A 14,768-nucleotide genomic window follows, 5' to 3' on the forward strand; every position below is an offset into this window, starting at 1 on the left:
GAACATACACATAGACTCACATCCACATGTTTAACACGTGATCTGGGACAAGTAGGTTTTTACAGCAGCTTGCACCTACCCAGAGAGCCTGGATGTACATATTGTATATGTATTTGTTCAGAACTTATGTGGGTGCAGGGAACAGATGTGCAGAACACATAAAACCACAAAAACACCCTAGAATCACAATCACTACAAGGCACAGGATACACATGTGGAATAGTACACAGGCTGGGATGTTGTCGCTGTGTGCAGGGACAAATGCAGCCAAGAACATGCAGTCCACCTCTACCACATGTGGCATACAGTGTAACACACAACCGCACCTGGTTGTAGAGGGCACAGATGTGCAAGGCCGTGTTCCCCGACGCATTCTGGGCACCCATGTTTGCTCCATAGAACAGCAGGTGTTCCAGGTGCTGCACATGCCCAAAGCGGCAGGCCTAGGGAAAGGGGTAGAGTCAGGGCAGAAGCAAGGCCCCACCCAGACAGAGCTGGACCCAGCCCCAAGCTCCCTGCCCACCTGGTGGATCTCCTGCCAGCCATTCTCGTCAGTGGTCCCTAGCTGTGCATGGTCATGAAGCAACAGTTCACAGCACAAGGCATCCCCGCCCCCCAGGGCACTGTGGTATAGAGGTGTCAGGCCTCGGCTATCCTTGTAGTCAGGCGAAGCACCCAGGTCCAGCAGGGTCTAGAGGTAAGAATCATTAATACCTGCACCACTGTCCACTTCCTCCCCTACCAGGCCACTCACCCTATCAGGTCAGGGTCCTGCCCTCACTAACCGTCAAGGCCGCTGCGTTCCGCTGCCGGGTAGCACAGTGCACCGCAGTCAGCCCATCACGGGTGCGGAAGTCCAAGTGGGCGCCACCATTCCTCAGCACTTTCAGCAGGTCGGAGGCATTGTCTAGCTGGGCCGCAAGGCTCAGAGGGCACTCTGGGTGTAAGGGACAGGTAAAATTAGTCTCAGTCACCCAAAGGACATCCCCTCCTGGCTCTGCTCCTCACCTCCTGAGTCAGGGTCATGGAAATTGGGGTCCAGCCCCTTGTCCAGCAGGCGGGCCACCTTGTCCGTGCTGTGCAACTGGACATAGTCCATGAACTTCTTCAGGTTTGCCTGTAACATGGGCCATCCCTATGAGTTGGGGCCATGGCCCCACCTTCTGACCATTGCTCCCTCCCTCCATAAAGCCTCAGGCCACCTGGTGGGCCCACTGCCACTGCCCCCAGTCTGACCTGTTACTTTCCTGAGTCCTCATCTTCAAATCCACTACAGCTATCTGCCTAAGCCCAGCCACCTTCACAATAGCCAAGTTGCTCTTGGCACACTGCACCACAAGTGTAGGCTTCAACCTTCACTGGTGCCCTGGTTCTGCCTTCTGACCTGATGCCTCAGCCTAGAAAAGCCCTTGGTCCATGAGGGCAGGAACCAGCCTTGTGGTATCCAAGGCCCTCTTCTGGGCCACCCTCCTCACCAGCTCACCCAAGGGTAGACTCCTGAGCCCCTGAGACAGGATCGTCCCTACAACTTGTTCACACAGTTATATACCAGTTCACCTTCCCAAGCCTCATTGGTCACATGGACACCGCACACCAAGACAAGGGACCTAACCAGGGCCTCTAGATACTTGGTATGCAGCACAAGTAAGAACATGTCATAAAGACCACTGCCACAAGCTGGGACCATGAAACCAGAAGAAGTTTGCTCATAACCAAATGAAGGGTGGTGCAAAGACCCTGGGGGAAAGATTTCAGCAGCCCAGAGGTACAGGGCAGAGGACAACACTGGCTACAACCCAGGCAGCAGGAGCACTGAGCCTTGGTAAGAAGGACAGACTCACTGACAGTACCTTACTGTGTCCTCTTGGCCACTGGAGAAAGATTCAAAGGCAGAGATAGCCATGGGGCAAGGACCCAGGGTGACAGGGACATGAAATGGTCAGTGGAGGGAAGCAAAAACCTTCTGACAGGGTCTCTACCTAACCACAGAGCCACCACAGCTCACAGCCACGTGCCCCAGGGCAACAGAATAGTATGGGGCAGAAGCTTGAGGAGCCAAGGTCACAGAAAGGGTCTTGGAGAAAGTGACCCTCTCCTAGGCTTCATAGACCAGCCAGAAAGTGTCCCACAGAGCTGATATGTCACCTCAAAGAGTCTGCCCATGGGGAAGGGCTGTGGCACCCAGCTTGCCCCCTCCCCACATGTTTAGAGGAGCCAGTGAGGTGTCCCCCACAGAATTCATGCGATCAGGCCCACAGGGTGTGGTACCCAGCAGTAAAGACACCTCACAGGAATGCCAGGACACAACTGGGCCAGCACCACTATCTGCCAAAATCACAAACTGGTGACTTGAGCCCTCTGAAACCCCATTTCCTTGCTTGTGAAATGGGTAATGATGGTCCCTCCCAGAAGACAGTTAGCAAGGTGCCTACTTACAAGTGTCCCCAAAAGCCAATGCAGCAGATGCTTGTCTATTCCTCCCCCAACCCCTAGCCCCACTCAGCATACTCTGGCCCCTAGGCCAGTAGTCAGCAAGAGTCTGTTCTGGCTGCAGTTGGTGATGCACCAGTCACAAGTCTGGAAAATACACCCAGCCTTCCAGCCACCCTCAGCCCCACTCTACACCCAGTGCCACTCTGCCAACAGAATCTAGCACACTTGGCCAGTATTGGTGGGAGGGACATGATCAGGCCAAGCTGGAATGAACGGGGAGGAGGAGGTCAACACAAGGCATCTCCTCCTTGTGACTGTCTCTTTACCTTTGTGTGCAGCTTTGCAAACTGCTTGTCATCAATGAGGTTCTGGGCATAAACTCGCCGCTTGTATCGGAACTGCTCAGATAAAGAAAAGGTGGAAACAAGGCACACACGTGGGTGGAGTGAGCAAGTGGTCACCAGTACCACTTGTTCATGCACATGGCTCTCCACCCTCGACACACACGTGTCTCCTGTACACCTCCCTGTGTAGCAAAACTGGCAGTCACACAAGCCAAGACACACCACTGCCACAGTGGACAGAACTGACAGCAGTTATCTGCCCATTGAACTTGGACATCATGTGTGGTACCAGAAAGACAGTGGTAGCTGTCCCACATCCTGTGTCATCCCTGAGGTTCCCCGGAAAAACCCACTCTGACAGCAGGTGTCCTAGATACCCCTTCTCTGAACCGAAATGACCTTACTCCCCTCTGTGGATCTCAAGTCACTGTGGCTCTGTCACTCACATCCTACTTGCAGCTGTCATCCTCGCCCTCCCCAAATCACAAGACCGCCTGTCGAGGCTCAGTCCACTCTCATCACACGTGGAAGGGGAGTAGGTACAGAGGATTTAGGCCCACTGTGGAAGACTTGCAGTGGGGAACGGCGCCAGATGCGCTTTTTACTCTCCTCCGCAGGAGAGTGCTCAGGCTCCTGCACACCCGAACACGCTGCCTGCGTGCTCTGCACACTTACGCACACACCGCTGGCTGCAAGCAGAGAATACACGGCCTGCACTATTCTCGCTGCCCAAACTGCAACTTTATACCCGCTGCTAGCCACATACGCCGCTTGCATGCCAGGTTCCCGCGCCCCAGACCCCTTGCTCGGCGCCCAGTACCCTGCCCCAGCCCGGGAATACTCGAACCTCTAGGTAGGGCAGGGGCGTGTCCAGGTTGGGCGGGTAGTCCTGCAGCAGCCGCTCTTCGTCCAGGAACTTGCCAGCGCGGCCCCGCGAAGGCGGCTGGAAGAGCCCGTAGTTGAGCGCGTCCTGCAGGCTGTGGTTGAGGGCGCAAAGCACGCGCTGCTTGGCGGCCCACACGGGCGCGGTCGGGTCCAGGCGCAGGCACTTCTGCAGCGGAGCGGGATCGTGAGGCGGCGCCCAGGCAAGAAGGCGGCGGGAAGCGGGACCCCCGAGCAGCCCGCCAGCTCCAGGCTCCGCCCCGGGGCTGGGTTTTCCAGCCCCGCCCGCGCGGGGGGAGGGTCCCGCGGAGGTGGCGGGGGAGGGGTGAGCGGCCCCCGGCGGGGGTCTGGGTGCGGGGTGCAAGGCGCGGGCGCGGGTCGCAGGGGTCTCACCGTCTGCTGCAGGTCCGGGATGCCGACGCGCACGACCACGGCGGCGGCCCCGGGGCCATCCATACCCGCGCCGGCGCCAGGGCCCTGGCTGCTCCCGGTCGGCAGCGGGGCGCACGGGGATTCCACTCGGCGCCCCGGCCCCCCCCGGTCCCCCGCCGGAGCCCCGTCGACCGCGCTGCGCGGGAGGGGACCGGGGGGGGCCGGAGCCGGGGCCGGCGCGGGGGACAGCGGCTCCGGAGGCTCCGCGGGCGCGGCGGCGGCGGCGGCGGCGCGGCTCAGCTGCATCGGCCCGGGCTCGCGCGGCGCTGCCTTCCCGGGGGCGGGGGCGGCGGGGGGAGGGGGCCGCGCCGGAGCGGCGGGGGCGGGGGCCGCGCGGGGCGGGGGCCGGTGGCCGCGGGCGCCGGGGTCCCGGCGGGCAGGCGCGCTGACTCGGGGCGCGGGGACGGGGGGCTGCGCGGGGGCGCGGGGCAGCAGGGGGAGTGGCCGCACCCTGGGCCACGCCGCCTTCGGCTGCGGGCGAGGTCGCGGACCACCGGCTGGGGCGGCGGCGGCGGCGGCGGATCTTGGAGCTGGGGAGGGGGCCGCGTTGGGGCGTTGGGGCGCTGGGGCGGCTGGCAGGCGGGGCAGAGACAAACAGGACGGTTAATTTTTCCGGGTGGTGGCCACGTTCCCGCGCTGGGGACCCCCGCCCCAGGCTCGAGGGAGACGATGGAGTCGACCCCCTGCCCCACCCTAGGGTCCGAGGGCGCGGACTCCAGACTGGACTAAATCGGGCCCGGGCCCACAGCGAAAGCGCCCCCAAATGGGCTCCTCCAGCCGCTCCCGGCAGGGCCCCGTGCGCCCACCGCGGCCAAGTTTGGGGAGTTGGCTCTGGACAGTAGTCTGCTCCCTCGGCATCCCTAGGACCCCTGTCAGCGAGACCCCACCACGGTCACCCCCTCCCCAATCACCCTGGCGACAGCAAGGTGGGGGCGCGACCTTCGAGGAAGGGTTTGGGGAGGGGGCGCCACTAGTCTCCACCTGCAACGGGGAAGTGAATTTTAGTTTCACGCGTTGTCGTGGCAACGCGGAGGGGGTGATGAGTGGGCGGAGAAGGGGAGCGCGAGGCGAGGAAACCAGCACAGCGGTGCCGCCCGCCAGTGTGGAGCGTGCAGCCACGGCAGAATCCACTCGCTGCCCTCAACGTGCCCTGGCGCCCCAAAGAGCCCCGCTGCACCCTAGGTCACCCTCAAGAGCGGGCTGAGCCCTGCAAATCTGGTGATTCCTGAGCCTCCCTGGAATAACCTTGAACTGCCTGTGCCCCATACTCATAGAAAGCCTCCCTAGACCACCTGACCACACACAGAACAGTAAAGAACCACCTCACACCCCACAGGTCCACTTGATGGGCCCCTTTTCCCAGTGCCACAGCAGGGTCCCTTCCAGAGGCCCTCCACCACCAGCTCATTCCTCCTCTGCCTATGTGGCCCATCTCTGTGCCCCTGGACTCGATATGACCTGAGACACCACTGACCTGCTGGAGCTGCCTCTCAGGCCACGCTGTCTGTGGGTCTGGTCCAGCCTGGCCTCGGCCTCAGGACTGTGTACCCTCCCACCGGGAAGTTAAGCCCCTTCAACCCCCTCCCAAGGCCACAGGTCCAGCCTGAGGTTCAGCTGAGAGTCCCCTAGGGGCTGAAGGCGGGGAGGGCAGGGAACAGGAAGGGGCCATCAAGGCTGCCTTATCTGCAGGATGCAGCTTGGGAAGGGCTGGGTTTCCAGCAGTCCAGCATAGAGGAAACGGGTGCTTCCTATCCTGGTCTCCACGGGCTTCCTGCCCCAGCTTTTTCCATCCTTCGTCCTTCACCCAGGACCCACCACACCCTCTATCCGATGGCCCTGAGGGAGGGGTCCTCCACAGAGAGGGCTGCCCACCAGCCCCAGCCTCCGCTCCTCTCTGGGCACTACCGGGGACCTGGACGGACCCGGGGCCCTCGAACTGGGCCCTCATGGGTGCCTTCAGCCTTGCAGGCAACCAGCCAACTGGTGACACTGCCACCCCCTCTGGCCTGCCTCCTTCGTTGATGAGCCTTTGGGGAGAAAATGTCAAATCACCATCAGCCAACAGATTGGTGGTCTCTGGTCTCAGCTGGTGACAACAAGCCAGTGTGCTGTACAGTGCCTGGCACATGTGAATTATACACAGACCTCTGCAGTCCTCCAGTTCCACCACCTCTTAGCAGACAACAAAATAATACATGGGAACTCTCACACAAAGATACTCTCTGGCAGAGGAAGAAGCCAAAGAGCAGAGAGTGTCTGTGCCCCTTATATTGTTGGAAACAGCCCCAGACATCTCCTGCCCAAACTTCTCTCCCTCATACCCACCAGCCCCTGGGAGGCAGGGTCACTATGGCCTGGGGCACCCTCAAAAGCTGTCCTTCCTGCTCACCCACCCCCTGCACCTTCCATTAGGACAAAGAATCTTGTAAAGATCCAAGTGTTTGGCTTGGCATGGTGGTACATGCCTATAATCCCAGCACAGCACTCATGAGGCTGAGGCAGGAGGATAGCTGCAAGTTCAAGACCAGCCTGGCCTACAAAGTGGGTTCAAGGTCAGCCTGAAAGGCATAGGGAAACCCTGTCTCAAAAAAAAAAAAAAGAAAGAAAGAAAAATCCAAGTGTTCACCATTCCCATTTATCCTGGCACCAACACTTCCAGACACAGGCCTCTTGAGGTCTGGGGAACACATGGATGAAGCACTCAGAGCTGTGCCTAGCAGAGGCAAACCCACATTGACAGATCCCAGCCCATCACCCTTAGCTGCCCTTAAAGGCCATTGCCAAGGCCTCCTAACCTGTGACTTCTGTCTCTACATCAGCATCCACTCCAAGGCACCCCAAAACTCAAGCAAGGGATCCCTGCTGGTCTCAGGCTACCTCCAGTTACTATCTCCCACTCACAGGCCCACCCTCAGGCCTTCTGATTGGCTCCATGGCTCCCAGCCCTGCCCTTCTGCTCTTCACCCCACAGAGGCCTGTCCCCTGGGCCAGCATGGCCCTGTATTACCTACTCTTTGAGCCCTCTTGTCCCCCATTTTCCATGAAAATGGAGTCCTGTGCCCAGACCTGCCCCTAACTGCTTTCCTCCTAGTCTACACCTCTCCCACTGTGGACCCCCTACCCCTTACCGTGACCTTCATTCTCTCTTCTGACTCCACTGTTAGCTTCTGATATACTCTGAGATTCATGTATTTGACTTTTTGCTTAACCTCTGCCTTCCTCTGCCAGAAGGTAGACTGCTTGTGGGGATGATTCTTCCTGTCTGGTTCTGCTGTGTCCAAGCCCCACAGAACAATCTGTGTTCAGTTGATTTGCTAGACGATTAAGTCAGTGCTGAAACTTAAACCTTAACCCCCAGTTCACACTCTCAGCTGTGTGTGTGTGTGTGTGTGTGTGTGTGTGTGTGTGTGTGTGTGTGTGTGTGTGTTGAGACAGCATCTCATTTTGTAGTCTACACTGGCTCCCTGTGTATCTCAGGATGGCCTGAGCCTCTCAGCTGCTGACACTGCAGGTGTGTGCACCCCACCAGCACACACCCAGGTTTCCCTCTTCAGACCTCCAAGATGTCAGAGCAGACTGTAACGCAGGAAACTAGAATGCTTGGTTAACTGTGAAACTGTCTGCATCTGGTAGATTTTTTGTGAGTTTTTTTATTGTTTCTAGTTCTGTAATATTAAAAGATACATTCAGATTCTATTTCATCTTGAATCTAAATTTTCTTTTTCTAGGAATACAGATCTATTTCATTGTATTCTATTATGTTTATTTTTCTACTTTTGGGTTTGGATAGGTTCTTTTTCTAACTATTTATTTTTAGTGTTTCTCCTTTTAAATTCTTTTCCACATGCATTCAAGGCTACACATTTCCAAGTGCCACTTGAGTTATGTTCCTTAAGTGTTAATGAGTAGTATTTTAAATTTAATTTGTTCTGATTCTCTAATATCAATTACATATTTGTGCTTGGGAATTTCTAAAGAGTGTATTGATTTTTTAAGTTTTTTGTAGGCTATTCATTACTGATTTTTTATTTTATTGTATTATGGTCATGAAAGACAGTCTGAGCAATAGTACTATTTTGGGGATTTTTTTGAAGACTGTCCTTGTACCCGGCCTATTTTTTAAGATCTCATTACATAATTATTTAGATGTGGATATGTATCCTTGCATCGAGCAATTTAGATATATATGATATATATTCTCATATACAGTTTCTGCTAGATAAGCTTATTATGTTGATCAAATAAATATTCTGTACCTTACATTTTATCTGCTTGATTTACAAATTACTAAGATAAGAAAGTTAAATTTTCTGATGCAGACTGCAGTCTCAAACTACTCAGATGGCTGAAGCAACAGGATCTCTTGAGCCCAAGAGTTTCAAAGCAAGACCCTATCACAAAACAAAGCTTATGGCACACAGGTAATCTTAGCATTCAGGAGACTGAGGCAGGAGGATCACTGTGAGTTCAAGGCCAGCCTGAGCTACATAGTGACATTGTGTTTCAAGAAAGAAAACAAAAAATTTTTGTTATGGTAGTGGCTTTATAACTTTCTCCTTAGAATTTTTCCAGTTTTGGTTTTATATATTTTGAATCTTTATAATAAAAACTAATAGCTTTAGGAGGGAAAGTTAATGTAGTTTTTTTTCTTGTCAACGTTAAATTTTTATAAGTTTTATTTTTATTAGTATGTGTTTGCAGGATATAATGATTTCATTCATCATGGGGAGTTGGTACATGTACATATGTACATAACACACTTTAATTCTCTTTTAATTTTGAAAAGAATAAAATCAAACATTAAAACAATAAGGCCAATCAAAACAAAACAGTGAAAGTGATACAGCACTTCAAAACAAGATAATAGGAAATCAACAATGGCTACCATAATGCCTCTTGTCAACATAGCTGCCAAACCATTAGACATAATAAAATCAAACAGAACAGAAAACCAATAAAAAAAGTGATACAGGACTTCAAAACAAGATAATAGGAAATCAACAATGACTACCATAATATATCTTGTTATCTTTAAAATAGCTGCCCATGCCATCAGATATAATGAAATCAAATAAAACCAAATAGAATAAAACAAAACAATGAAAACAATACAGAACTTTAAAACAAGATAATAGAGAGTTGGGGCTGGGGATTTAACTCAGCAGCTAAAGCACCTGCCTTGCAAGGAGACGGTCGTGAGTTCGATCCCTGGTACCGATAAAAAAAAAGAAGATAATAGAGAATTAACAATGGCTACCACCTTCAGAAGAAGATTCCCCCATAGTTGCTATACTGCATATTGTTTTTTGGTTTTGGGAGTTTTGTTTTTGTTTTTGTTTTTTTGTGTCAGGGATTGAGCTCATGAACTTGTGCTTTCCAGGCAGGCACTTATGCCACTGAGCTAAATACCCTATACTGCATATTGTTATCCTCTAAATATATGCTTAGACTACAAGACTTAGGGCTTCAAAGTCAATCAGATGCCAACCACTGCAAGCACTAAGTTTTTATTTATTTTTTCTACCTCAGTAGCTATCATCCCAGCCTGTGTTTCTCCAGATCAGTTGGTTGCTTACAGGATGGAAAGTTCTTGTCTCCCAGCCTGCAACTGCTACCCGCTCACAGAAAGGGGTGCACTCCTTGTATCTCCTCCCCATGGTGTGTGACTGCCACGACTCACAGGAAGGGGTCGGCTTCTTGTTTCTCTTCCCGGTAGTCCACATGGCTGCCACTAGCTAGCTCACACTTTCTTTGTAAGTTCCCTTAATAGCTATTTGCATAAGTATTATCCCCATATATCTCTTTCATTTTCCTTTTATCTCTTCTGCTTTTTCAGTCTTTGCTGTGTTAATAAACAGTAGACAAGGCAAGATTATGTAAAAAACTCAGTCTGACCATTTCCTACTGTAATAGTGTGTTTATTGTGATTAATCATACATGCTTTGGGGTTATGTTTTGTTTTTTGAGGGTTTTTGTTTTTGTTTTTGTTTTGTCTTTTTGAGACAGAGTTGCACTATTCAGTTCAGGCTGGCCTTGAACTCGTTTTGTAGCCAAGGCCAACCTCAAACTGGCAGCAATCCTCCTGCCTTAGCCTTCCAAGTGCTGTGATGACAAGCCTGAGCCACCACACCCAATGATGATTAATGATAGATCTTAACAATTTTTTGTACAAAAACCACTTACTACCCCCTCTTACAAAATTGGGTGTTGTATATTACAAAAATAAAGCCAGAATAAAGACACAAAAACAAAAAGCATTGAATTCAGATATTTTGTAGATCACCAGCATAGTAAAAATATTTCCACTGGGATCTTTTTAAATTTGAAAGTGATCACGTTAAAGACCTGAGGTTACAAGGGACTCCAGTCTGAGCCAGAATTCTATTTTCTTTCTAGGACTTCAGAGCAAAAAAAGTATTTGGAATGAGTTTCCTTTGGGACAGACTGGAGGGAAGTAAGAAAAACCCTGCCTGCCCATTGTCAAAAGGCCCTGGAGCCACCTACTAGATAATCATTTCCCATTCCCTTTCCTCTACCCTCTTATGACCACTGTTCTACTTTCTGTCTCTATGTATCTGACTATTCTAGGCACTTCTCGGCACAATTTTTGAAAACACTTTCCTTTGACACCAAAATGCCTTTGCGCCTTTGTTGAAAATCAGTTGACCACATATGTATGGTCTATTTCTGGGCTCTCTCTCTCTCTCTCTCTCTCTCTCTCTCTCTCTCTCTCTTTCTCTCTCTCTCTCTCTCTCTCTCTCTCTCTCTCTCTCTCTCTCCCTCTCTCTCCTTTTCTGTTATTCTATATTTATAGATATTCTTCAATATCACCCTATTTAATTTCTGAGACTTTATAGTACTTTTTTAAATTAGATAGTACTGTATGAACTCAATATGTTCTTTTTAAAGCTATTGCTCAGGCTGGGTTATTTTCATTTCCCTGTAAATTTTAGAATGACCTTGTAAATTTCTACCAAAAAATACTATCTGTGAACTTGATTGATATTGGTTTTAAATGTATAAAAACATGCAGAATGTACATCTTAACAATACTGAACCTCCTAATTTATGAATGTTGTATTCTCTCATTTATTCTGGTCTTCTTTATCTCAGAATACCTTAGTTGTTTTCACTGTAGAGTTCTTATATATCTTGATAAACTTATTTCTAAAATTTATGATGAATTTATTTTATTTTATTTTATTTTATTTTATTTTTGCTACTGGAGATTGAATTTAGATCTTTAGCACTGAGCTATATTCTTAGCCCTTTCTATATTTTATTTTGAGACAGTCTTACTAAATCACTAAGTAGCCCAGGCTGGGTTCAAATTCTAGAGTTCTGGAAGATCACAGATATGCACTACCATGCCTGGCTTGAGCTTTTAAATTGTGTTTAATTTTTTTTATTTTAGTTTTTGTTTTTCTGAGACAAATTCTCCCTCTGTAGTCCAGGGAGGTCTTGAACTCCCTGTGCGGTTAGGCTGGCCTCAAACTTGCCATCCTCCTGCCTTAGTCCCTTGAGTGCTGAGATTACAGGTCTGTACCACCATACCCAGCCTTATTTTTTAATTTAATTTTTCTAATTGTTGCTAGCAGAGAGGTACAGCTGATTTTATACACAAATTTTGTGTCCTGTGACTTTTTAAAAATTGCTGGCCAGGTGTTGTGGCACACACCTGTAATCCCAGCATTCAGGAGGCTGAGGCAAAATGATCACCACATGCTTGCCAGCCTAGGGGCTATATAGTAAGCTCAAGGTCAGCCTGGACTGTACAGCAAAACATGTCTCAAAAAAAAAAGCTGAGTTCCTTTACTTTTTATAGAATCCTTAGGATTTTCTATGTAAACAATCACATCATCAGCAAATAAAGTTATGCTACCTCCTTTTGTTTTTGTTTTGTTTTTTTGAGACAAGTTCTCACTAAGCACTTTAGGCTGACCTTAAACTTTGTAGCTGAGGTTAGCCTCAAACTCATGATGACCCTCCTGTCTCAGCCTCTCAGGTTCCGGGACTACAGGTGTGTGTGCTACCATGCCCAGCAAAGCTACCTTCTTTCAAATTTTCATGCTTATTTCTTTTTGTTGCCTTATTTCAATGGCTAGACTTCCAGTGTCATGTCGTACAGAAGTGGTATAGGCAGGTGTCCTTGCTTTGCTGTCATAAGGAAGAAATGTTTAATATTTCACTTTTTGGTATGATATTAACTGAAGTGTTTTCTTTTTTAAGAAGACTCCTGTTATCAGGTTCACAAGGCTCCCTTCCAGTCCTAGCTATAGTTTTTAACCATGAATGCATTCTATCTCTGTTAAGGAACTTTTTTGAAACCCTACCTAGTGACTCTGCATTTGTCTCATTGGACGGATCTGGCTGGGTCTGACTGCAAGTGAGGCCAGACATTTAGTTCTTAGCTTGCACGTGATACCCTCTGCAAAATCAGGGTCCTGTTAATAAGGAAGACAGACGGATATCGGAATAAGCAGCTAGCGATCTGCCACACTCCATATACAATTCTGAATTAAGTTGTTTGCCCTCCACATTTTTAATTTGCTAATATACTATTCTGTTGTCATCTTGAGTCTAACTTTGCCACACACACACACAATCATTATTTTTCTGTACTACAGATGACATTCTTTCAGACTGTTTTCAACCCTAGGTGTCAGACTTGCACATGCTACACAAGTGCTCTACCACTGAGTTACATCCCTGCAGACTGCTGCTGGAGTTTTAAAGCCAAAGCCCCAGCTTAGGAAGTCCCAACAGACCAGGTGTGGCTACCATTCGTCATACTAGCAAAGAGATGAATAGTGGTGAAGGGCAGGACAGTAACTTTGATCAGCATGGCCATGCTGGGAAACACAGATAGAGGTTCAACATTTGTCTTTCAGGGGCTGAGGAGCGCTTTAGTGTTTTACAGAAAATGGAAACAAAGAAAAGTTTTGGGGATTTGCAGAGCTGAGGGCTTGCATACCTGGCAGTATCAGAAATCCTAGTCAAATCATAGTCTGATTGATCAGTATCTCATGGTTAGTTCTAGGAGAGTCATCATGGCTTGTGGACTCTCCTTTGGGGGGCAGCCTGAGTTCCCATCATGTGGTAATTGCTCCCACTTAGGGCCACCTAATACTGGACTGCTCCTTGAGACACCACTTTTCCTAGAATCCAAGGTAGCTACAGGTTTAGGATAATGACTGGAGACTGCCAGATGTCACCCTGGGGGGTCTAGAACTAGATGTTATGAAAGCTGGCAATTGGATGGCCCTCCAAATCCCAAAGGTTATTTTTGTTGCTCATCTCAGTGCCCTGGATCTTGAAGGCAGGTGAGATAGACTGGGTAAATTTAAAGCTAATAAACCTGGTAACAGATACTCCTTCATTAACATATCTCTAGAAAGACTGAGCAGGGATCTGACCTGAGTTTTTAATTAATAAGGAAGATACATGAAATGAATGCAAAAATACTACACTTTATTATTCTGCTTTTAGTTAACCATCTGTGGACCCAGTTTCTAGGTCTCTATTATAAAATGAATTTCTTTTAAACGCTGAATATGGTAGCCTATGCCTGTGATCTCCGCATTTGGGAGACTAAAACAGGAGGATCACCAATAGTTGAAGGCCACCCTGGCCTACATAGTAAGATCCTATCTCAAAAATTTAAGTAAATGCATGCATGCTGGACCTAGAGCTGGGTGTAGAAGCACGTAAACATGGTCCCAGTTACTCAGCAGGAGGATCATCGGACTCTAGCAGTTCAAGACCAGAATGGGCAACAGAGAAGGACTGTGCTTCAGGAAAAGAACATTGCCTGACCTCATGGATGAATTTTGAAAACATTGTGTAAAGTGAAATAAAACCAAATATTATATAATCCCATTTATGTGAAGTATCTAGAACAGGCAAATTCATAGAGACAGCCTACTAAGGGGACGATGGAGCTAAGAGAACAAGAAGTTATGTTTAGTGGGTTCAGTTTAATCGGTAATGACGAAAAAGTTCTAGAAATGGATAGTGATGATGGCTCCATACCATTACGGATGTTCTTAATGAAATATTGAAAGTGTGAAGTTAAAAAATTACTTTAAAAATTTTAAACAAATAGACCTTGGGGAGGGCACTAGGGATCAAACTCAGGACCTCATGTTTGCCAAGCAGGCATTTATGCTGCCGAGCTAAATCCCCAGCCCCTCCTCTTTCATTTTAACTTCTGTAACATGATCTTATTTCCTGGTCTGTCTTTATATATTCTGAATATTCTGTCTGAATATATATTCAGCATTACTTCTTCAGAACCCTTTGCTACTTTTATAATTTTTTAGGGGTTTTTTTTTTTTGTAGTCTTGTTTTGTTTTGTTTTGAGACAAGGTCTTGCTGTGTAATTCAGGCTGGCCTTGAACTCATAGTGATCCTCATGCCTCAGCCTCCCAAATGCTAGGATTATAGGTGTGCACCACCACACCCAGTTTAATAATTTTTTTTAGCTGTGTCTAATATGCTATGGAGAGGCTGGGGATTTAGCTCAGCAGCATAAGCACCTGCCTTGAAAGCAGGTGGTCGTGAGTTCGATCCCCGGTACCGATTAAAATTAAAAAAAAAAAAGTAATATGCTATTGAAGCTATCCATTGAAATTTCAATTTTTCTGCCGGGCATGTGGTGGCTCATGCCTGTAATCC

At 48.8% G+C, this 14,768-nt stretch overlaps 1 protein-coding gene across 5 annotated transcripts in view; it reads right to left on the reverse strand.

Moving 5' to 3' along the window:
• The window catches only part of Shank3 (SH3 and multiple ankyrin repeat domains 3), a 55,126-nt gene extending 50,765 nt beyond the window's left edge, over window positions 1-4,361 (reverse strand). For all 5 annotated transcript variants that reach the window (XR_010045736.1, XM_063243726.1, XM_063243725.1 and 2 more), the window contains exons 1-7: window positions 4,053-4,361; window positions 3,625-3,828; window positions 2,760-2,831; window positions 1,009-1,117; window positions 786-937; window positions 524-691; window positions 327-443 (exon numbers count right to left, since the gene is read on the reverse strand). Coding sequence is in view for 4 of the 5 variants with exons in the window: in XM_063243726.1 (XP_063099796.1) it covers window positions 327-443; window positions 524-691; window positions 786-937; window positions 1,009-1,117; window positions 2,760-2,831; window positions 3,625-3,828; window positions 4,053-4,337 (1,107 nt within the window). In the remaining variant the exon portion in view is untranslated. The remainder of the gene's footprint in view (window positions 1-326; window positions 444-523; window positions 692-785; window positions 938-1,008; window positions 1,118-2,759; window positions 2,832-3,624; window positions 3,829-4,052) is intronic.
• Between the last annotated feature and the right edge of the window lie 10,407 nt (window positions 4,362-14,768).

The sequence above is a fragment of the Cavia porcellus genome, unplaced genomic scaffold (assembly GCF_034190915.1).
Source record: "Cavia porcellus strain 051 isolate PalLab524CR breed Dunkin Hartley unplaced genomic scaffold, mCavPor4.1 scaffold_40, whole genome shotgun sequence".
NCBI classification, from domain to species: domain Eukaryota; kingdom Metazoa; phylum Chordata; class Mammalia; order Rodentia; family Caviidae; genus Cavia; species Cavia porcellus.